The sequence below is a fragment of the Pezoporus wallicus genome, unplaced genomic scaffold (assembly GCF_028554395.1).
Source record: "Pezoporus wallicus isolate ANWC-B61680 ecotype Strahan unplaced genomic scaffold, APGP_CSIRO_Pwel_v1 contig_593, whole genome shotgun sequence".
Lineage (NCBI taxonomy): Eukaryota > Metazoa > Chordata > Aves > Psittaciformes > Psittacidae > Pezoporus > Pezoporus wallicus.
Window position 1 is genome coordinate 4,372,845 of NW_026642342.1, and position 23,412 is coordinate 4,396,256.

Here is a 23,412-nt window from a genome sequence, read left to right on the forward strand (position 1 = left end):
AACCAAAATCACAAAACATCTGAGGAAAAAACATGCACAGGCTCTCCCTTCATAGCCCACCCAGATTTCAGTTATTTATTTGAACCCTGAGAATCACATCAGAAATGCTCTACTGGGTCACACTAACCATCGACCCCATCCAGTATTCTGTCTTCAACAGCACAACAGGAAGTGCTACTCACAAAGCATAAAGAATTTGACTGGCAGAGGCATTTCCTATTAAAATGGGAAAGTTTAACATTTACTGTACTGAAGCCTACATACCGATTTAGGTTTTGATAAACAAAAGAATGACTTAGAATTAACCCTAGCAATAAAGAAATAAATTTGTATAGCATTAATACCTTCAGAATTTATTTTTGAGAAAGCCAAGACATTTCAATTCTGTAGAAAAATAACAAATTTACCACCCAAACCAGTAGTTAAGTATTCTCCAAGGGGGAGGGGGAAATGCGTGTGCATGTGTAAGAAGGACTTAGGCTATCTTTTGAATGCCTTGCAAGTTTTTCAACCCAGCCCCATTTTCCAGAACAATCAGCAAAAATACTCAAGAGCCCTGTGTTTATATGCACCAACTACAACCTCAGATGGCTGTATCAAACCTAATAGTTCCAAAAGCTCATACAATTTTATTTATTTACTTTTAAAAACCGATCCACAGTCAAACCATGTTTTGAATGTATTCTACAGAAAGGAGTGATAGGATCAACTTTTAAGTACACCACCTCAGGAGATTATTAGTCCAACCAATTTATTTTAACAGGATTGACGAAAGCACCAATTTGCAAGCACCTAATTTCAAGAAATGATGGAAATCTATTAAAACAATATTGCCTCACAAGATTCTCAAAAATTTGCTTCTGTACTTACAAATCTCATGCATTTTTGTGTTAGCTGCCAAACTGAGTAAAAGTAAAGATATTTGGTGTGCTAGGAAAAGATTCAAAGCTGTTCTGGCCTGCAAAAGTCAGCAAAACAAACGAGACTATTTAGTTAAAAATCGCTGCCAGTAGAACCATGAAGGGAGGAAATTAACATTGTGTATCTGACAGAAACATCTGCAAGCAGCAATAAATAGCTGCATATGAATTCTGAAATATAATCAACACTAGAAACCTATTTTTAAGTTTCTTGAGTAATGTTTCATTAAAGATGATTCAATTTGTAATCAATTGCTTCAGACATCTATAAAGGATAAATTTAATGTTGAAAGGTGGATGGGCTATTTTATTTGACTGCAGAAAACACAGCATGGTTTAGGACAAGCATTCACATTTGTGCAGCTTTTATTTAGTTTACTGCTGTCAAAAATACTTTATGCTAAACCAATGAAATTTACTACTGTAGCAGGATAATATGTTGTATGAACAGTAGAACCGCAACAGATTTGAGTTTAAAATTACTCCCATAATTTTCTGAGAATCATGCATGTCACACATAGTCTTAACTCAGTAACTAAAAATTGGATGCAAAGCTGCCTGAAAAACAATTTTCCAAGAGTACTCGGATATCCCCTATCAAGCAGGAAGAATGTGTACGTCAAGGTTCAAAAATTAGTACCTTCATCTGTACTGTGGTTCTAGAGAAGCAACTCCAAGCTACAATGGGACTGAAAGCATTTTCCAGGATAAAGTTATAATTCATGATGATTTTGATAAGTGATAGAAGTGATTTGAAAATAGGATGCAGTTATATAAGTATAGCTGCAAAGCAGGAACCTACAACTGTGCAATTACAAGATGGGAACAACTGAGTAGGCAGCAGTTCTGCAGAGAAAGATATGGAGCTACAGTGAATCACAGACTGAATGAGTCAACAGTTCTAGGCTGATGCAAAAGTGACAAACATCATATTCTAGTGAATAAACGAGAGTATTACAGGTTGGAAAGATGAAGTAATTTTTCAAATCTACCCTGTACTGATAAGGGTTTAGCTTGCCCATTAGATCTAGATTTAAGTACAGAATTCAACCTACCACAGAAAAAATACAGGTAAAAAACCAACCAAACAAAAAATAACAAACAAAACTGAAACACCCAAAAAGAGCCCAAAAAACCTTGACTTACAAAAATGAAGTTGGAAAAAAAAAAAGCCTGTTTTGTCTAAACAGCAGAACAAAGAGAAGACACTTTATCATGTGAAAGATGTCATAAACAGGTAAGATGCCCACCAGGGAATAGGATACATCCACCAGGAATAGGATAACTAATCGTTTACAGTGTAGCAAAAGATATCAAGATTATCATGCTGTTCTAACATCTCGAGGTAAATAAGGATTCAAATTGTCTAGCAGACATACTGAGGAATCTCTGTAATTAGAGATTTTCAAAAAACAGGCTAAACAAACATCTGTCAGGAATGATGTATATTTAGCTCAGCATGTCTTTAGGATAGTGGATGGGTAACGAGCTTTCCAGCCACGTTTTGAGAAGACAAGAACTTCACACTACAAAATAATGAAATCTACATCCATTGTTTTAGTAATACAAAGGAAAGAGTAACACAACATCAGGACCTTTTTTAAAATACTCCTATGAATTATGTCCCATTATACTTTTAAGCTGAAGCATAACAACCTCCTCTTTGAAAAGCAGCTTTTCCATACTGAAATGGTTAACTCCCAGCGCTGGAAGTTAATGCTGCAATTTAGTGTCTGCAATTTTAATTCCTAAGGTCAAACATTCCCACTTTCATACCTGCAGCAAAACACCAAGGCACAAAATCCTGCACTCACTCTACACTTAAATATGAATGTTGTCTTCAACTGGCAGTTCTTCAAAAATACATAAATAATAATCATACAAGATGCCTTTGACAACTGTCAGTATACCCTTCCTCTCTTAAGAGACCTTATTAATAAGACAACTTGCTTTGACTTGCCTTGTTGTAGGCCAGAGTCTACTCTTGCAGCTTCACTGAAGACAACAACAACATGCAATTGGTGTCTCAGTTTTTGGGCACTGAGAGACATCAATTAAACACAAAAAGTCACTATAAAATGTCAACGAACAGTACTTATATAAAAAAATCTTTTTTCCCTTAGAAAAAAGTTATCTTCACAACACCTAGCAAAGCTGTATCCACAATTTTGTTTGTATTAAAATTTTGTTTTTAAGAATGTGAAATGTCTATTGAAAAATATGCCCACTTGATATATAGATTTGATATATAGATATAAAGATTTAGTTTTTTTTTCAGTAAATACATGATGGCAACAACTCAGACTTTTCATTAATCAAAATGAATGGCATTAATTTATTTCAGAGAGGGTGGGGAAAAAATTCTTTGCTTCCCCAGCCCACTTAAGGAATTCCAACATTTCAGGGATAAAAAAAGAAATAAAATGCAGCATCCATAAACACACTAATCATCCTGTCTATTTCCTTCATACAAATGTATATCACAACAGGGATAAGACATGACTGAGGTTCTGATCTATTCCAAAGAACTAAAATAATTTAGCAACCCCAAGCTTCCTTCTTGAAAAAGGCGAAGGTCAGTTCTGTTTTGCTCCAAGTATAAAGGAACCATTTGTATTGCAGACATGCAGGTCTTGTATACTGTCTTTCCTAACTTCATCCACAAAGTCTTCTTCGAGGCTACTACTGATATTAACCTAGTGGAAGAACTGTGAGATCAGAAACACTACAATTGCGTATATTTACCTCTCCTCCTACTATTACATTATGGCAGTGTTTAGAGGGCAGATGGAGCTATTATCTCCTCTAATCATGTTTCATTTGTCAGTCTCAGAACAACCATGGTAATGAAGAGAAAGACTAAAGGGAATTTGTTTTGGATCATGCTTTCTATAGAAAGTAGGAATAAAGTACCCTGCAAGTTGCTTTACACATCCAATAGAAACTCAACCAATATAAACCAAGACATTTCAACCACAGGCTGATAATCTGTAAGACGCCAGTAGAAAACACTTCCCAGGTTAGAATGCTGGGTTATATAATGGCATAAGCACTGTACACCCAGAATCCCATGAGTAGAGTCCATAGAACCAAGCTACTTAAAAAGACAGCTACCTAAAAAGATCTCTGAAAATGCTGAATCAATGTCTTCCAAGAATTTTCACTACTATGATTTTATCTCTTATGTCTGCATAGCTAATAAAAGCACACATAAAAATATTATATACTTGACCAGATTTCACAAAAGAAATTAAACAGAGTTAATTGACAAATCTTTATATGAAAACAGTATTTTGATCCTTTTCTTCTTTCTGAAGTGACAAACATTATTTCCATAGCTACTGACCTTACTGAAATTTCATTAAGTTCAACCACTTTGAAAGCAGCTTTTGGGAAGCATCATGTAAAATATAAACAGCTCCCTGAGGCACCATAAAGGTACACCTTTAACCCCATTCAAATACATAACAATACTCTGACCTTAAACAAATGCAAAAGGTGCAAAATTCCAGAAAAAGGAACCTTTTCCTCTTACTCTATAAAGAATAGGGGTAAAAATATTGACTGTTACTTTGTAATTCAATTTCAAAGAAAAATCTTATTTTTAACCTGTAGAGCATCAACTGATATACATCAAGTGATATACTACAGCTATATTCAAACAAAAGCAACAAACAAAAAACCACAGACAAAATAAAACAAAAAATCCACAAAGAAACAAACAACAACAACAAAAAAACAACCCCAAACAAAGCCACAGCTTGGTAAGTTTTCAAAATCCTTCCCTCAGAAGACTTCTGTAAGTCTGGTGTATTCCTCAAGGCCCAACAGTATTTCAGGCATAGAATAATAGGTCTGGTATTCCTCAAGGCCCAGGTTTTCAAAGACAGAGCAGTGATGCCTTTCGGAGGCATTATAATCAATTCCATTTAGGCTTGCAGACAGGGAGAGCCTTCTGTATTGTGCAAGCCAAAACCTGGCATTAAACACTCTTTTTTCGTGAAACCCTTCTTACTGCTTAACCACTCAAATAGCTACAGGCTACTGTCACACATGTCAAAACAGCACACTTCCATTTCCACTGCTAGCCCCCAATTCAGCTCTTAAAGCAACACTAGGAAAATTATCGAAACAGCAGACAAACACGGATTACATGGCTGTTTAAGACTTTTTTGCATTCTAGAAGTGTGACCCGGGGAATAAATAAAACACCATTTACAGAGTTTGGGTCCTCAAATAAAACTGCAGTAACGCCAATACACAAAAATTACTTGCCAACAGAAACTGTGGTTTTCCAAAAAGACTACAGGTAATTAAAACACACACACACAAAAAGGCAAAATCAAAAGCACACAAAAAAAACCCACAAGGTATAAAGGGAACTAAAGATGAGGGAATAGACCAAAGCCATTTCCTACGCACCTCCTACCCCCCTTTCCCAGCTCCCCAGGGAAGGACTCGCACGTCCTCGGGAGCGAAGCAACCAAGCAGGAATCAGCATCAAAGAAAGGGAAGAAGAAGACGCCACCTACCTGTCCCAAAGGCTTTGGCTACTAGCCAGGCGAGATTACAGGCGATTTTCGCTCGGGAGAAATCATAATGGTCAAAAGGTTTGATGGCAGGAACAATGAAAGTCTTCCTCATCTCCTTGGCGTCTACGGCATCCCCCATCTTCTCACAGGACCCCTGACAACTGGGAACTTACATGGTTCTTCCACGTCCTCCTCCTCCCGCGGCCGGGAGAGACGTCTGTAAATACGCCGACAGCAGCTGAGGCCAGCGCTGAACTCAGCTGTCCGTAAAGGGCTAACGCCGCCTCCCGCCTTCCTCCGCACAGGAATGTAGCAGAGCCCGAGTGTCTTCTTCTTCCTTCTCCTCCTCCTCGCTCTTTGTCTCAATTCACTCTCGCCGCCCCCCACCCTCCGAAAAACGGCCCCCGGTGGCCCCGGTCCCCGCTTCCCTGGGGCGACCCTCGGGCCAGGGCTGAGCTCCCCAGGCCGCCGCCAGCCCCTCGGCGCAGGTCGGGGGCCGCTAGCAAGGCCCCCGCAACCGCAGCAGGCCGTGATACGGCCCTACCCGGCCCCGGCAGAGACGCCGAGATGTCAAAACGCCGGGGACCAGCCCCAAAACCCTGCGCAGCCCTCCGCGTCACGTCTCAGCAGCGACCTGCAGCGCACCGGGAACAGTGGCGGCTCCTCTACCGCTGCCCAGCGCCCGGGCACTGCCCCGCCGCCTCTCAGCGAGGCGACGCGCTCCCGTCAGCCGCCGCCGCTGCGGTTCTCCACCCGTAGCTGCCGCACTGGACGGGCGAGAAGCGGCTGCGCACGCGCTAACGCCACGGCCTCCCAATTCGGGCGCCAGAAGCAGGGGCGGAGCGGGGCGGGCTGCCTTCAGCCGCCCGGTGGTCACATGGCGCCCCTACCGCAGCGTTGGGCTCTTGGCGCCGTGCCGGGTGTTGGTTTCGGGCAAGATGGGCATTGCGTCAGGTCTGGGGGTGCTCGGGCGGGCTGAGCTCAGCAGGAGAGAGAGGCGGAGTGTTTCCCGCCGGTAAGGGGGCCCCCGGCTGTGGGGAGAAGGGCGGTGTCCGTCGGGCGCGGGGCTCTCCCGCTGCCGGCGCCGCCGCTTGCCCACAGCGGGGCCAGGCGGGCTCTCCCGCGCGGCCGTTGGCTTCTGGTGGTGCTCTTGAGGGAAGGTCGGGACCGGGACCGGGACCGGCCCCAGCGCTGGGTACGAGCGGGGCTGAGGGGCTGCGGCCACCTCTGCGGGCCGGGCCGCGCCAGCGGGCTTGTCCCTCTTGGTGAATTGGTCCCTCCTCTTTTAAACTGCGTCTATATATAACTTCTCGAATGCCCGGGTAGAAAAAATGAGAGAGCCTTAAAATGGTTCAGGGCCTGCTCACGTAATAACCGTAATAGCAGGCAGTGGTAACAATTAGCCCTAGAGACCATCTGCTGCCCAGCTCACCTGTACTTGGGCTGGTTTTGGAAATGCGTGAAATCACTTTAACAGCGGCCTGTGTGGAAATAAGTATTAGTCACAGTAGGAACTAGTACCTGGGTGATTAATGACTTGCATTTGTTGGGATGAGTTGGCTTGGAGGTGCGGGTCTGTGGGCGTGGCAGTCTTGGTGACAGCCTCAGGGTGGTGACCCTGATGGGGAGGCCCTGCCTCTGCTCTGCATGGCCACTATGTAACTGTGGGAGCCGCAGTGCCAGGGAGTAGTAAATTTGTGCTTTTTTGGCAACAAATACTTATTACGTTGGTGTAATGTAGAAATGTGCCCTCCTTCCCTGCCAGCCTGGGTGCTCCAGTAAGCTGTGTGGTGACGCAGTTAAGGAAGCTGATCTGGACACGTACTGGGTCACTGAAGGACCACTTCTGACTTACATCAGTACAGCTAACTTGCCTGTAGAATGGGCTTTTTCTGTTGGTTCACCTCCCCGTCTTATGGTAAATTGTGTCTTCCCACTGATGCAGTCTGAGGTGGGTTGGATTTTGGTTTGGTTTATGTTGGGTTGGGTTGGGTTTTTTTTCAGCCCCACTGAGTCTGGAAAAGAATATTTAGTCACAGTCTTAGCATTATACTGTAAGGTTTCAAATAGTATTTTATCCAAACTCTTATTTCTTTGTGTTTAAAGTGGACTATGAATTGATCTAGACAGAGATTTTCCACTGCTACAAGGCTGCGTATGCTTCTAGCACTTCATGTGCACAATTATACAAATACCGTGATGATGAAGTCATAGTGTACTTTGCAGATTTACTGACATTAATCTACATTTACTAGGAATGAGAAAATTAAAGGGTTATGGAGGTCAGCATTTGAAGAGATTATTGCTGAGTATTTCCCAATGTGCTCTCTGGGATGGAATTCCCAAACTGTCATGCATACCTCTCATAAGTGGTACATAGCTAGTTACAAAACTAGGAGCTGCTGCTGGCAGTAGTCAGCAAATGGGAGGGGAGAAGGAAAGTTTAGAAATTCTTGCTTTAGCACACTTATGACTGACATTCCCAGATCCTCTACAGTAGAAATGGGACGAATAATACCAAATTAACATACAGGTATGACTTGAGAAAATGTTCTCTGTTCAGGAGGAGTATATCCTTAGTTTTCAACAACTAAAGTAAAACCTACATTTGCACATTTTCCTGAATTATTTTTATATATACTTTTGAAATAAATTATATTAGACATTATTTTAATTTCTTTTTTTTTTACAGTTGCCACTAGAAAATGAGTTTAATTCTTCCTGTATATTTAACATCAAACACTTGGAATTCTTATGCTTTAAAACCTCACATGATTAGAGCTAGAAAAAAAAACAAGTCCTAGATTCCAACTCATTTATTTTTCATATGACTGATAAAATACCAAAAAATTAGATCAGCCTACAGGACAACATGTTAGGAAGACTATAAGCTGATCATTTAAGTATGATGGCTATAGGATCCTTTTACCTTTAGGGCAAAAGATTACAAACTAGTGCTTATGAAATAACATGAAGCTTTCAGAAACAGCTTTCTTACAGAAACATGTCATAATCCAAATAAGAAGCCATTGCATATATTTAATGTACTCCTGTATTTGTCATCTGTTCCTGTGCACTTGCAAAACATCACATATACAACTGCACTGTACCAGACACTGACACTAGTGACACTTCCCTGAAGCAAATACAGATATGTCCTAAATTCTTGCAATCACAAGCCTCTTGTTACTTTAAAAGTGAATATTGTTTTAGGGGATGCATCTCAAAAGTGGCAATAGATACAACTATGGGTAGGTACATACAACATTGCTACCAGTCTAATTTAAAGTGCAGAAATTCTTGTGGGTGCAGAGCCTTTGTGCCGATGGAACCTGTTCGGTCACAGAACAAAATCTAAAGAAGCTGTGTTGTGGTAACTGCAATCTAAGTGGGATTTTTTAATTTGTTCAGTGCTCTTAGAAGTGAACGTATGAATATAAAATCAAATATGTGTGAGTGAAAAAGAAGACATTGCCACCAGTTGCTGGAGTTCTTGTGCCAGATCTTCTGCTTCTGCAGACATGCTAAAATGCAATGTTGCTTATTGCATCATCAAAGATACCAGCAGTCAACATGGCAAATTATTAAAATTTGCTCTAATTTTTCAGAGTAGATAAACAGAAAAACTGAGTGAGGAGTCGTCCACTTCTGCTGCTGTTTATCCTCAAATATTTTAAATAGCGATAACCTTTTCTGTACGCAATCTTTCTGCTGCTAAGTGTTTTATACTTCGAAGTTCATTCCAAGTGGAAAGACAAAGTGTTACAGATTAAAACAGGCAACTCACACATACATATTTTTTTTTACCTTCTTTCTCCTTTCCTTTCCTCTCCCTCCCTCTACCCCAAATTAGAAACCCATTTGACTAGTTTTATCATGTAATTACATCATAAACCTGATTCTTCACTGTCATGTGTCTAGCCATTTACACAGTGGGTGTACCAAGCCTGTAGTCAGTGTGGGCCACAAATACGACCATGAAGCTATGAGTAATAGTGTGGATGGCAGTTGTTACTAATAGTCATAACCTTGGGAGATAGTTTTTTGTTTTGTTTGGGTTTGATTTTTTCCTACTTCTGTTAAGATTTACTTGACTTCTGAAGAGGTCATGTACAGAAGATGCCCTTAGACTAAATTCAGGCCAGTGCTAGATTACAGTGTGTGTTCAAACTGGAGTAAGATTTCATGCATAACTTCATTCTTCACAGTAGTTGATGATAAAGGTAAAATGTTTGAAATTAGAAATGCCATTACTGTCTTTGCTGTGGCACTGTCTGTAGCCAGACTTGGCCTTAGTGAACAATTTATCATGCTACCTACAAAAGGTATTAAAACATTCCCCTTTCAGTTGGTTGTATTAGGGCAAATCCACAAACACAGCAGTTAACAAGTATTCTGCTGTGTAATGCTTCAGGCTTGGTGGTGAAAAAAAGACTAGGAATAACACTGTGGGGATAATTATCTTTAATTGCTGCTATCAGATGTGCCTGTTTAAGATGATCCCATCTATTTGCCTTAGCTTAGAGGATATCAGTCACAGTAGATGTGGTAGTGGCTGATGGGAGGGGTGTGCCCTGTGGCCTGTAACCTCTGGCAAAGAGGCAGCATGTACAGCTTAATGTGGTACTGTCAGTCTGTCAACATACAGACCTAGAAGCAGTCATGTCCCAGTGTTAATCCTTCATAAATGTGCTTTAGCAGGTTTGGTGTTGGGTATGTGAGGTTGAACAGGTAATCTATAAATGATTCTGTAAGGCTATTACAGCATAGGATCACTTATGAACTTGAACTACTGATATTCCAGTCTCTTAAACTTATGAGTAATGGTGAAAACAGTAGAACTGCAGGAGTGAAGAAATTATTTTTTAAAGTATTTATTATCAAGTGAGTCTCTGAATTATTAAACTTTTTTTTGGCATTATTACTGAAATGCATGTATGTGTTTTTTTGCAAGTTAGGAGTTTTCTCAGTGCATGATTTTAGAGGGGAGTTATGTTCTTCCTGTTGCAGGACGATAATAAAAGTACAAGAATAGTTACATAATTATTGTCTCTTAAATTCTTCTATTAATTTGTAACCAGAAAATGCTGAGCCATTTAAAAGTGGAGAAAACAGCTTATGAACTTTTCAGATTTCAGTAGTCATGTGTCAGAGGGAAAATAAAGCTTTGTGTGACAGTTTAATTAGATTGCCTGTGATTTTTTTTTTTTTTCCTTTATACAGGTAAAAAATGGAAAACAGTGGAATAATAGCTACTTCCGCTCATTTACTACTGAAATCTGGACAACCAAAAAGCTGACCAATGAGAATTAAGTGTGGTATCTAAGTCACTTCTCTTAATACTTGGATGCCATGGGTTTAATTTCATGAACTTGGCTTTGACCTAATGTGGCTCTGTGAAGGGAGGAAAAGAATTTCCATCCTCCTCCTGTCGATTCCACTTGGTCTAACCAAGGAACAGATCTGTCCCTTTCCTGTGGTCTGTGAGAGGCAGTGTCTTTCATCTCATCTGACGCTTGTGGCTTGTTGGTTTGTTTGTCTTTTTCTCTGGTCACTTGGGCATCATCTTTTCTGAGGGTAAATTGATATTTAATTTTTTTAACCTGGCTTTCACACTGGCTGCTCTCATGTTCTGCTCATCTCCTGGAATTGTGCTCATGCTAGGGGGTTTTAGATTACTTTTCTTCCCATGTGTGCTGTGCAATGCTCACTAATTTCCAGTCCTTTCTCTTTGACATTCCACTGTTGCCAGGTTCTCTATGAAGAGCATGAATACCCTGGTATAACTGGTATTTTCTATTATAAACTTTAAAACATGTGGAATAGATCTTAGCCTCTTTCATTAGGTGAAATCTGTGTACTGTCTCTTTCATGGCCACTTGGTGCCTCACGTGTTTTCTAATGAAAATCCTTAATGTGATTTTATGAATATAACCTTTAAATAGAGCTGTAAAATAAATGTCTGGGGAGAAACTTACATTCAAAAGACCACTTCGAGCAACAACAACAAATGTAATCTTATTATCATTATGGTAGCTGTTGGATAATGCTTTATTTGCACATCAGTTCAGAGAAAAATGGGCATGACTCTAGTTTTCCAATTTGGCATTCAGGCCTAAGAATAAATCAGTTAGCGAGAGTTAGTGAAAAAGTCTGAATGAGAGTGAATACTAAATAGTGCACTTTTTCCTGTTGAACTGTAGTCCATTGAAGTGACTGGCTGTTTTGTTTTGTTTTTTTTAATTCTGATTCTACATGTGAAGAAATATCGGAATGTTCATAAAAGCTCATTTGTTTTGAGCATATGCATGATTTCTCGGTGGGGCATGAATAGACTTCAGTTCACCATCTTTTGGCCCTGCTTTCAGTTTTCACTGAAGCCCATGTGTGTCTGAATGAGAACAGCACTAAACAGGAGAGAATTCTGTGTTCAAACAGTAATGTTCTGGTGCCATTTAATTGCAATAAAGTTGTTGTTTGCAAGGGCTGGTTGTGAAGATGGCTGAGGAGAGAAAAGCAATGGAACAACGTAGGAGACTATCTGATGAAGGTTTGGGTTTTTTTTTTCCTATGTATCTTCATGATCCGATTTTTCACTGATTTATTTTTGTTTGTTTGGTTTTTGTTTTTTCTTTTGGCAGTTTCCCTCCCTGAGAAATTGCATGTTATGGATGAATTTTTGGTGACTACTTTAGGGAGCAGGTGTAAATAGCTGGTACACTGTTTAAAATGTGTCTGTGGAAAGTGCAGCAAAGATGTTTATTGTAACCATTTATACACAGTGACCCTTTATGGCTTTGGAGATTTTGATTATGCATGCATGGTAAGGTCATCACAACCTGAATGCATAGAACTGTTAAATTTAATTCTTTTTTGGCGTAGCTTTTTTTATTTATAAAATTTTCTGAGTAGCTTTACAAGATGTATGCTGTAGAGTTCATTTGGAAGCATGTGAAATATACAAAAATGTATAGGATGTCTAAGCCTCACATAGAGCATTTGATTTAAGTACTCTCCTATTTCAATATATATTAGAAACATGGAAAGAACAATTATTTTAATAGTTGCCTTAAACTAAATGTGTATATATAGATATATATTTAGTAATGAAAACTTGGCTCTAACAAAGATTTATTTTTTAAGCTTTAGTTTAATCAAATGTGTGGTTCCCATTTGAAATCTCTGGCGCTACAGACGTGATTAAATTTAAGTGTGTATGTAACTGTGTTTCTGGATTAGGGATGTTATGCAGAATATCTGTATTTAAAGAAAAAATCTGCATGATTTCTTTCTTCTAGAAAGTCTCAAAAGATAAATTACATACAAAAGGTTTATACATCTCTCTGGTTATTCTGTCCTCATATGGTATTCTTGCTTTATAATATACATGGCTCTGCTAAAGCACAGGTTGTTATCCCAGCTGTCTCACTTGGGTGGGGAGCAGTCTTGGTCCCACTTGTTGGCAATAGGAGTGTTCATCATCATCATGGGTGTCAGAAAGAGAACCCTGTCATTGTATTAGCCAGTGTAGTTGGATACAGATGAAGGAAGGGGACAAGCAGGCTGAAACTTGCTGTTCAGGGAATGTCTGAGCCCTTGTGATGGCTGCTGCTCTGGAAGCAGTCTGAGACAGGCAAAATGCACAAGAGAATCCCATTTCTGCACAGTGCTTCATAATCCCCCATAATCCAGGGTCTGTTTTAACGGCCACAGTACAGTCCTTACAGATTATAATTTACTAAATGAGGGAAGAATTAGCGAGGGAAGAGTTAGTTAGCAGGCACTGTTTCCCTTTGGTCTGGCAAGTCTCTGTGTCAAACTTTCTTACCTTTTCTATTTGTTCTTAACAGAAAGGAACCAATTGCCTGATTGGAGAATGTGGGGGAACAGAACAGATTTTGTTGATGAGGGTTCAGTTTGTTCAGCTGAGTATTTTGCTATGCACAGAGTAACTGTTGAAATTGGATTCTTGAGAGTCTTTGCCCCAGCTGATATGCTCTTGAAAGAGGGGGAAAAGAAGTAAGTCCTGGTCAGAAGAGATGGGGAAACAAGTGGATTGAAGGTAGAGGGCATGCTGCCATGTTTTTTCTCTTTTACCACCATTTTAAGTGGGGTTGTACTGGTATAATTAGGAATACTATTTGACTTCTGTGAGGAAAGAGATGAGCTGGAGGCGAAATATTTCATTAGAAGCAGATGAGAAAATAAGAATTATAAATGCTATTTATGTTGTAGTAGGTCATAGAAATTCTAGTCAGAGCCCAGGATATCATTTTAGAAATGCAGAACAAAGTGATGACCCATTTTAGTTCATAGTCAAAATGATAAAGTTTTAGATATTGTAAGACCAGGCAAGCAATAACAAAAAAGGCTTTGGTATTATTTCATTGCTCTTGATTTCATTATTTAAGAGAGCTATGTCCCACAGAAACATCCTCGCTGCTGCTAGAGAGCAGGCTTCCTGTGTATCAACAGAAGATTAAGAGCCATCTGCATGGAGATGTTCTGTGTCTGTGCTTCTGCTGGCTCTTTAATCATTAAAGGAAGACATGTCATGCTTCCCAGGGCCAACACCCTCTTGTAACCATTGACTACCTTTGTGGCTTCTTGCAGAGCAGACAGCGTCAGTAATGCAGGAGCCTTTTCTCTACCTTGTCTTTTTTTGCTCTATGTTCCACTGATCTGGTAGGAGCTCTTTGTTCTTACATGTCTGTTGTCTGGCTAGCCATGTTATTTCTTTGTTCAGGTTGTATAGTGCAGTAATACTCTATTTTTCAAGTATTTACATCAGTAATGTCAAGGGGAGCTGTTTCCCTGCAGCTTTGCTTTACCCTGGAGCTGAGCAGAATGAGAATCTGAGTATGATGCCTTACTTCAGTTTGTAAAAACTCAAGAATGCTAAAGTCCTGATGTACTTAGCATGTTTTGCTGAATTACAAATCTTCTCAGAGGAACTGTTGTTCCATAGGATTACTTGTTTACTATTTGTGTTGAACTGTAAGGTAGGTAGAGATATTTGGGGGGATAATGTGCTCTGGACAAATTTTCCTGAAGGAAAACTCAAATTAGTCAGGAAAATGAGCAGAAACACTTCTAAGCTGCTCTGTCTCATGGTGTTTGCTGACTCTGTTCCTTTGAAATGATCTTACTAGATATATTCAGAAAGGTTTTATAATTTTTTGATAGGTTTTTATTGTCTCTCTTAGTTTTGAATTGCTGGGAGGTTTCCTCCTTTTAGGTATAAACCTAAGCCACCACTTTTTCACAGCTCAGGCAACTATCATAGTCTTCTTGCTTCTTGACACTTAGCTGTTGCTTGAAAGAGAACTTCCTTAGCTTGGGCTACAATCTGTGTTGTGCCTGAAATCTAATTTCTACATATCTTGCTGGTTGCCACAGGAAACAATATTTCTTTGGCAAGGAACTGAACAAAATTACCTTGTCCTGATGGGTCATGTGCAAGAAAAGAAAACAGGAACTCTGAAACTGGACTTTTGAATAGCTCAAATCTTTGAAGCATTTGGTTAAAAACAAAATAAAAACAACCTGACATAATTTAACATGGAAAATCTAGGATTATGTTTTGTAACAATGGTGTGTTAGCCAATTTTTTCACAACCTGGCCTTATACTTAGGTCAGCTGAATTGTATTAAGAATTAGCACAGATTTAATCCACTGAATTGTTTAGCAGATAGAATCCCATGAGTGATTCATGTGTGTTTTACAAAGTCCTCCTTAAAAAGAAAGTGCACGTTAGTGGAGATCTGACCATACACACACAAGTCTGCTTTCATGCTAAAGTTCTTCAGACTTATTTAATACCAAGAGGTTAGAAAACATATAATGATCTGGGGTGCAAACTTGCTAACCAGAGTGGTTTTTCCATAAAGCAACTAAAAAATACATGAAGTGCTATTTTTTTAATGTTTACTCTAAATTTAATGTATTAATAGTGAAAATGTATTTTAAAACTTGTAACCTGAATTCTTTTGAACTGGGCATTATCATGTTGGAGTTTTTGCAGCCAAGTTACAAATCCCAGAAAAATAAGGTTTGCATGGAAAGTTCTTGGCAGATCTCTCTTGGAACAGCACAAACAAAACGCTTAACAAGGAGGCATTCATTATTTCTGTCTTGTTACCCTCTGTTATTGCAGTCACCAGCTGTAAGGTTACTGGCATCTTTGAATCTTTCTAATAGAAAGCATAGGGAGCAGTCATTCAAGGCTGGTAGTGAGAGGTATGTTGAAGTTTTGAGGCTTGCTTTCTTTTTTAATATCTATTGTGTTTTATCAAGCTGAGCTAATGCATTGTCTGCATGTTCTCACAGCAGACAGTTAAGGAAACTAACTGAATTTCAGCAGGACAGATCTGTTGGTTTAACTTCAATTGTCTGTGGTCCTAAGTGTGCAATTAAACCACAGATGGGCAGTGTTACCATGTTACCATGTCATGAGAAGTGGAGGTTTGTCTGCTTAGTGTTTGTAACTACTAATTGATGAATTCTGCAAGCGATTAACAGAAGCAGAAGCTCAAGAGAGAGTTAAAGGATTTATGTTTTTTTTAACTTTTGGTTATCTTGAAAATGTCAGCCTCATATAATTAGTGTTTATTAGTATTTTCACTTAGTGCTTTGAAGTCCTCAGTTTTATCACACCTTGACTGTATCTGCTGGTTTGTCTAGCTTAAAAGAGAAAACAAAACATTTTCTGTCTTATGCTGTAAAACTTAATTACACATACCGGGCTTTAAATGGATCCCTTAAGACAAAAGTACTTTAATTTTATATTTTCATATTTAATAGTATACTACCTTACAGAGCTTTATAAAAACATTTATGAGAAAATTCCATACAGTATCCAGTGTGTGGTACAGTGCCATCCTCTGAATGATCAGAAAAGCCAAGCCATGTTCTGACAATGTCTCTCCATCTCATTTTAGGTAGGCGGGAGTTTGCCTGGACTTACATGAAGATTTTGAGTGGCAGCTGTTTCCGGATGAGTAATTTTTGCTTCTTAGGTTTGGATTTGAAGGGATGTGTTTTAATTGACGTGCTGGTACCAGCAAGGGCTGATTTAGCTGGAATTGAACTAGGAACTCAGTCAGTTTGTCTGAACTGGGTTTCTCAGACTTACGTAAATAAAAAAGCTACCTCAGGAACCTGTAAGAAGAGCCCAAGTTAGACATGGTAAATATTGAGAGGTAGACTATTCAGGCTTAGGGTAAGTTCAGTTTTAGATTTACACAGACTTGGTCCCCTCCTTGTTTACAAAATCTGTCTTCTGACCTTGGTATTCCAAGATAGGGATATGTCCCAAAGTCTTTTGCTTCCTCACAGACTAGGGACTTTATGCCGGAAGACAGGTATAAATCATACTGAGACCTGCTTTTCAGTCCTGTTACTTGTCATTTTTTAATCTGTGCTTTTTTTGTCTCTGTAGGATGACTGTTAAGGAGAATCTGACTGGAAGGACAGTGCATCTCTGCCATGAGTGAATATCCAAGTGAGAGGATGAATTTACTTTAAATATATGATCAGATTAGTTCTAATTCTTTTCATTGATGGACAAGAAACATAAATTAGCAATGGAATTACTAGAATTTTAAGGTATGTTTTCACTTAAATATTACATAGGTGTTTTAACTCCTTAAAATTTTCATAGTATAGTGGTTCTGTAATGACTTAATATGGCATGTTTAGCTATATCAAATGCATTTTTAAAAAAGAAGCTCTATTACTTAGGAGGCTACTTTAGTTCATTTTTACAAATAAATGTTTAGAAACTTGTTTGCTAAAGCATTAAAGGGGTAGAACAGTACTTCAAATGATCATTAAATGACACAGTGAATCATTTCTGAGGCTAACAGTACAATGTGATGCAAACCATTTGTCCAGTATATAATCGTTCTGCCATTGCAAGTTTCAGCATGATAACTTTCTGTTCATATGTTTTACCCTGAGTTAGGTGTTGTCCGTACTAGTGCAACCACCACGAACACTGTATTATGACTAATGAGACAGAAATACAGTCATGCTAAGACCAGATCCAGATTTCTTCTTTACCACTGTTTTATTTTCAAGAGCTAATGAAAACCAAAGCCTGCCAGGTGATAGAAAAAGCTTTGGGCTGTTGGAAATAGCTATACATTGTTTAGTAGGGAGGAACTGGCAGGAGACTTTAGCCCTACTTTTCCAGCTTCCTGGGTTTATGGGTTTTAGAGTTCATGAAAAGGAAAATGAAGGGGGAGGAAAAGCATTAATTGTAGCAAATGTTAACAGTCTTTTCACTCATTCTTTTCTATGCATAAGAGAAGTAAACAGGGAAGAAATTCATCTAGGGAAGGAAGAGTGAAATTGATGCACCTAGTTTAGAGATAAGAAAAAGTAAAAAACATTTTGCCTTTTGAAATTAAAGCCATCTGCTGTACTTTACTGTTAAAAAAAGTCATGGATAAATGGCCTGCCTGGTGACCAGTTATTTGTATTGCATCACAATCCTTTTGGAAAAGATTTTAGCTGAAAGTGTAAGTTTTATTTTTGTAAACTAATTTACAATTCTTCTATCCTCTATTTTGCTTAGCAGTCATGTGTCCTGGGTTGTAACAGGCATCATGTACAACGTCTTTTATACCACATGACAAAAATCTGTGCTAGTGAAATTAATGTCAAGTATGCCAAAGGTCTGCTAAACTAATACTGAAGACCTGCAATATGAGTCAGTGGAAGAAAATATGCACTGTATATAAGAAGGTGTATTTTTTTTAATTCAACTATTAAGACTGTAATCAAATGCTCTGTACACAGGGAGTGATGTTTAAGAAATTTAAAAATCTATTGGGCTAGAGCCCAACAACAACAGACACTTAGAGCACTGGTTCAGGTTGACATAAATGAGGCCTTTAAGACCTGAATGCCGCATAGCCACCAAGCCTGCTGCTAGCAGAAAGTACAGGAACTGGAAGGATCCTCTCTTTTCTAACAGCTGCCAGTGGCTTCCAAAGGCAACAGTCACAGCTGGCAGTCTCTCAGTAGTGGGGACATCCTGAATTTGGCTTCTACTCTGGCAGCAGTGAGTTGGCTTTTTGCAGATACAGTTATAGCCTTTCCATGTCCTTTAATAATTTTTGTGTGAGGGATTCAACTCGACTAATTTAAGACTCCATGCAGAGACAAATAAGGACCAAATGTAATTTTAGGAAGTACTCAGGTTTAACCTAATGATTAGTATTGGCATAGATTTTAACAAGATGACTGGTAAAAAGTCTAGTTTCTAACAGATCTCTTGCATGTTTTCCAGACCCTTTATAGTACAGTACTCTCTGTTCTCAAAACTAGAAATGCTGGTAGGAGCTTCAGAGGTGGAGAGAGAAATTTATTATCCATTTACTCAAAAGGCTTATGTTGTAATTTTTTCCTTCATTCTATCGCATTAATGGATTATAGCTCTGTGCTTCTTCTACCCTGTAATGCAAATGCAGTGTACCAGAGCATAAACTGCTACGTTTATAATTCTTGTTGATTAATTAGTAAGGTCTTAATCTCTTAATAAGCAATAAGATTGGAAAGAGAGTTTATTGAGGGGCAGGTGGTAATACACTTTGAACACTGGTCATCTGGCAAGCTGGAATTTAATGATTTCTGGTGTCTTCTGTGGATTTTCTTTTCTTCCTTTCCCATCCTTTCGTCTGGGACCCTGGGGTAGGGGAGAAGGGAATATGGTTTAATTTCAGTAAGTGCATGTTTTGGGAGTGTTACCTTGTTTTTGAAATAAATACCAATCTTATATGCTGCCAAACAGCCTTATTAGTTGGAACACAAATCTACATGGCAAACTGGTAAGCAGCTTTTAAACATAATATTTTAGATCCTTTCAGAAAGAAAACTAGATTACATGAAAGCAGAGATTTTTAATTCTTAATTCTGCACCTCTAATTAAGTTATTTCAAGACTTATTTAATCCTGTTAGTCTACACCTGAATTCTCTAAGAATCTGGGTTCTGGTTTACTGCTTACTGTAGTCACTGGAAATTTGTGATTGTCTTTGCAATCTTTTGATCAAATATTTGTTCTGTAAATCTCAGACTTTACAGAGATTTTTAAATTGGTTTAAATGATTCTTGTACATTAAAGTCAGTCCTTTTAATTAGAAAAAACTACTCTGTGTCTTCTACAAAGAAGTTGGTAATTGTATTTGCTCTATTTTTTACAGTTGTGCTAAGGCTACAGTGAAATTAAATCAGAGATTCCATTGATTCTTAAAGTACATGTTATACACAGTATTTGAGCATTTAATCACATACATTAATTATGTTCATAATTATTGCATGATTTGCCCCATGCAGTTATTTCCCTATGGACTAGTGGCATTAAATGCCAGAGCTTCAGGACAGGGCTGCTGGGTTTTTGGTTGGTTTGTTCTTTTTTTTTTTAAGCACTCAGTAATATGCTTTAAGAATGCTGATTTAATTTTTTACTTCTAATTTTGCCACAGATTTCTTCAGAGACTAATACTGACCAGTGTTTCCTTAGGGTATGGCTCTTAAAACAAAGAGAATGCTCAGGAAGCCTGAAAATCTTAGTCTAAGACTTCTTTTACTGATTATTTACTTTCAGAAAGCTTAGCAGGTTTTTTTTTGATTAAGCAAAATGAAAAATCCTAGGCCTCATAGTAAGTATACTCTGTGCAATATCTGTACTAATCAGGACATTTCATATGAATGTTAGCAGCATTGACTAGTTAATGGTTAGCCACCATTATTTGTTTTTAGATTATCTGGATTTTTGTTGTGTGGTTTCTTTAAAGCTGTGATTCAGAAACCAGTGGAGTCACTGACTCACCAATTCCTTCAATCAAAGAACTATTCATTAAGTGTGGTTTGGGTTGGAGCTGCTGTTGACAACCTACCTACAGATCTGCTGAGTGGCTTCAAATTCCCAAAACATTAAAGAAGCAGAAAAATAGTTTGTTTCATAGCACCAGGTGGAGCAGACACAGATGCCAATCCCCTTGCTTTGACTCCCATGCCTTCTGAATGGAAAGACATTGCCCCTCCTTTTCACCCAAGCAGTGGATGTTTTCTTAACTCCAATTATAAGTATTGTGGCATGCTTTAAAAAAAGATTAAAAAAAAATCAGGGAATACTTTTTATTCTTTAAGTGACGTCTTCATAAATGTCTTGCTCTTCATCCGTTATAACATTAAAGAACTGGGATTACTTAGTTTAGAATAATGATGCATAACATGTATCTTGAGCTATTTAAAATAGTTAATAGTGTAAAGAAAAGCCCTCTAGCCCCCCTAGAACCTCTTCCTCTTGATGAGACACATTCTTTTGAGGGACTTTTTATTTTCAGATTCATTGGTGCTGACACTTGACACTTGAGGGAATGATGCATTTGGTGCTATTTGGACTCTTGAGTCCATTCTCAGTAGTTGTGCGTACACTGGGAGCTCACTCTAAGTGGAAATTTGGACATCACATGAGGCTGTTTTGGCTACAAAGGGAACTTTAAATACAGTGTATTAAAATATTTTGGACACTTTCCCTTTGGGATGTATTTATCTGTTAATGAAATCTGTGTGGAACTTCGGAACAGATTCATGGAGAAGTGCCCACAGGTTGTGCTCTAGTACAGGGTTTAATTAATGCGGTCACTCTGGGAGGTATTGTTGTGGAGAGCCCAGGCATATGGTACATTCAAGCAGCTCTTTGAAATGCTTGTGATACCATCTCTGAATTAGTATGCAGAATGCCTGTTTCTTATGGGTTTAGTGTGCCTGGGAGTAGAGGGATTTCAGTCTCCTGCTTTAATCCAATCTTGTTTTATTGAATTATTTATTATTTGCAAGTGATGGAAAAGGTTGGTTCATGCTTCTAAGGAATGGATGTGAGATGTTATAGAGCGAAGCGCCTGTTTTTAAACTGGGGGCAGGAATCCAACATGCCACACTTGCTTTCTGTATAATTGAAATAGAAACCATGACTGAATATGAAAAGATCTTCGTGATATAATTTAAAATAGACCAAAAAATTGAATACCTTAGTGTTAATAATTTGTACTTCGGTTGTTTTAATTATTTATTTTTACTTTTACTCTAGTTACTTTCCTAGGCATCTGTTGTACTGGGACATATGCAGTATAAACAAGATGATAAAACTGTAATTTCTTGGTGTTTTATCAAGTAAGTCAAATAACAATAATACAGATGCTACTTTTTTGGGTTTCTTTTAACACAGCCTGGAAAATTTAAGATTTTTCCATGATGACATCCCCAGATAAATTGCCCAGAATGTGTAAAAATAAATGTCCTAATTGTTCGTGATTTTTAACAGAACTTAAACCCAACTTTATTTAATCAGCTTGAACTAACTAGGTTTTATAAGGAAAAGTACTAAGACAAACCCTTGTAGGATACCTGAGAGCATCTTGTCTGGGGACTGTTTGTACAGTCTAGTGAACTTTAAATGTACAAAACTTTAAGTTCAGAAATCTTACTAAAATGTCATTTGCCTCAGATCTGATTAACAGCATCAAGAGCCGAGAGGATGGGAATTACATTCACAAAGGCTACCTATTACTCTTACATATTTCAGCATTCTAAAAAAGCTTAGGGAAGTGACTGGACTAGAATATTTATGCTTCATTCCAGGAAAAAAAAAATACTTATTTAGTGAGCTCACAAAGCACTGTGTTCCAAAGGAGATTTTGGTATATGTATCCTGATTAAATTCTCAATGTAAATAAAAAAATAACATACTACATTCAGTGGAAGCTTGCACTCCTTTTTGGTAAGTACTTACTATAAAGGATATTACAAGTTTTATTGGAAGAAAGAATGAACTATCAATAGCTGTATAGCATCTCTGAGCCACTCAAGGTACAGTACATCTATTGTATCTGTTCCTCAGTCATCTCGTTTTCAGACTGAAGAGTTTATGTAATTATGTCTTGGATGGAAGTTCTTTCGTACCTCTGAATATCTGTAAAGTCCTTTTCTAAACCTTAATTTCAGTATCTATCCCTCAGACAAGGGAAGTGAGTGATGGGAAACGCCAAATACAAGGTGCATTCCTAGATGTGAACTGTCAGTTTACACAGTAGTGTTCTCTAGACCTTTCTTGCTATTCTGTACCATGTAGTTTTGGTTTTTCTGACTGCTGTTACATGCTGAACTGATGCTTTAACAAAATTATTCCTATTAATCCTCACATCTTTCTTATGAATAGTAAAGGCCAATTCAATGCTTATCATTCAGTACTCAGTGTCAAGATATCTGTCTGTGTAGGTTTGCATTTGTCTGTCTGAATTTTACCTGTCATCATGACCAAATCCTCTAAGGCTCTTGTAAAGCTCTTTTGTTGGCCCTTGTATTAAATATCTAAGATCTCCTTGCTGGCTGATTTGTCACTTTCTTGGTCTTTAGGTTGCCATATCAATCTGCAAAACGGTACCCAGTTTTGCAGAATGCACTGGTGACTTCCCTCCCTCCATCGACACGCTTGTGAGGTGGGCCGATGCCAACATTATGAAGTTTAACCATGCCAAGTGCAAGGTCCTACACCTGGGTCAGAGCAATCCCAGGCACAACTACAGGTTGGGCAGAGAAGAGATTCAGAGCAGCCCTGCAGAGAAAGACTTGGGGGTGTTGGTTGATGAGAAAATGAACATGAGCAGGCAGTGTGCGCTCGCAGCCCAGGACGCCAACCATATCCTTAGCTGCATCAAAAGGAGCGTGACCAGCAGGTTGAAGGAGGTGATCCTGCCCCTCTACTCTGCTCTCGTGAGACCTCACCTGGAGTATTGTGTGCAGTTCTGGTGTCCTCAACATAAAAAGGACATGGAACTGTTGGAACAAGTCCAGAGAAGGACTTACGAGGATGATCAGGGGACTGGAGCACCTCCCCTATGAAGACAGGCTGAGGAAGTTGGGGCTGTTCAGCCTGGAGAAGAGAAGGC

At 38.8% G+C, this 23,412-nt stretch overlaps 1 protein-coding gene and 1 long non-coding RNA gene across 7 annotated transcripts in view; one reads left to right on the forward strand and one right to left on the reverse strand.

Moving 5' to 3' along the window:
• The window catches only part of CAMSAP2 (calmodulin regulated spectrin associated protein family member 2), an 85,853-nt gene extending 79,630 nt beyond the window's left edge, over positions 1 to 6,223 (reverse strand). For 2 of the 5 annotated variants that reach the window (XM_057429278.1, XM_057429276.1), the window contains exon 1: positions 5,453 to 6,220. In XM_057429278.1, the coding sequence (XP_057285261.1) occupies positions 5,453 to 5,591 (139 nt within the window). In that variant the 5' untranslated portion in view covers positions 5,592 to 6,220. Of the gene's footprint in view, positions 1 to 5,452 lie in introns of all 5 variants that reach the window. The other 3 variants (XM_057429279.1, XM_057429277.1, XR_008974900.1) reach the window with 2 other exon arrangements.
• A 5,868-nt stretch (positions 6,224 to 12,091) lies between these two features.
• LOC130609777 (uncharacterized) lies at positions 12,092 to 22,948 on the forward strand. Of its 2 annotated transcripts, none has more exons than XR_008974868.1 (3): positions 12,092 to 12,154; positions 16,894 to 17,060; positions 22,880 to 22,948. It is a non-coding gene; the product is annotated as an uncharacterized LOC130609777 (long non-coding RNA). The 2 variants fall into 2 exon arrangements; XR_008974867.1 differs by lacking the exon at positions 22,880 to 22,948 and adding an exon at positions 20,257 to 20,593.
• Positions 22,949 to 23,412: the final 464 nt, after the last annotated feature.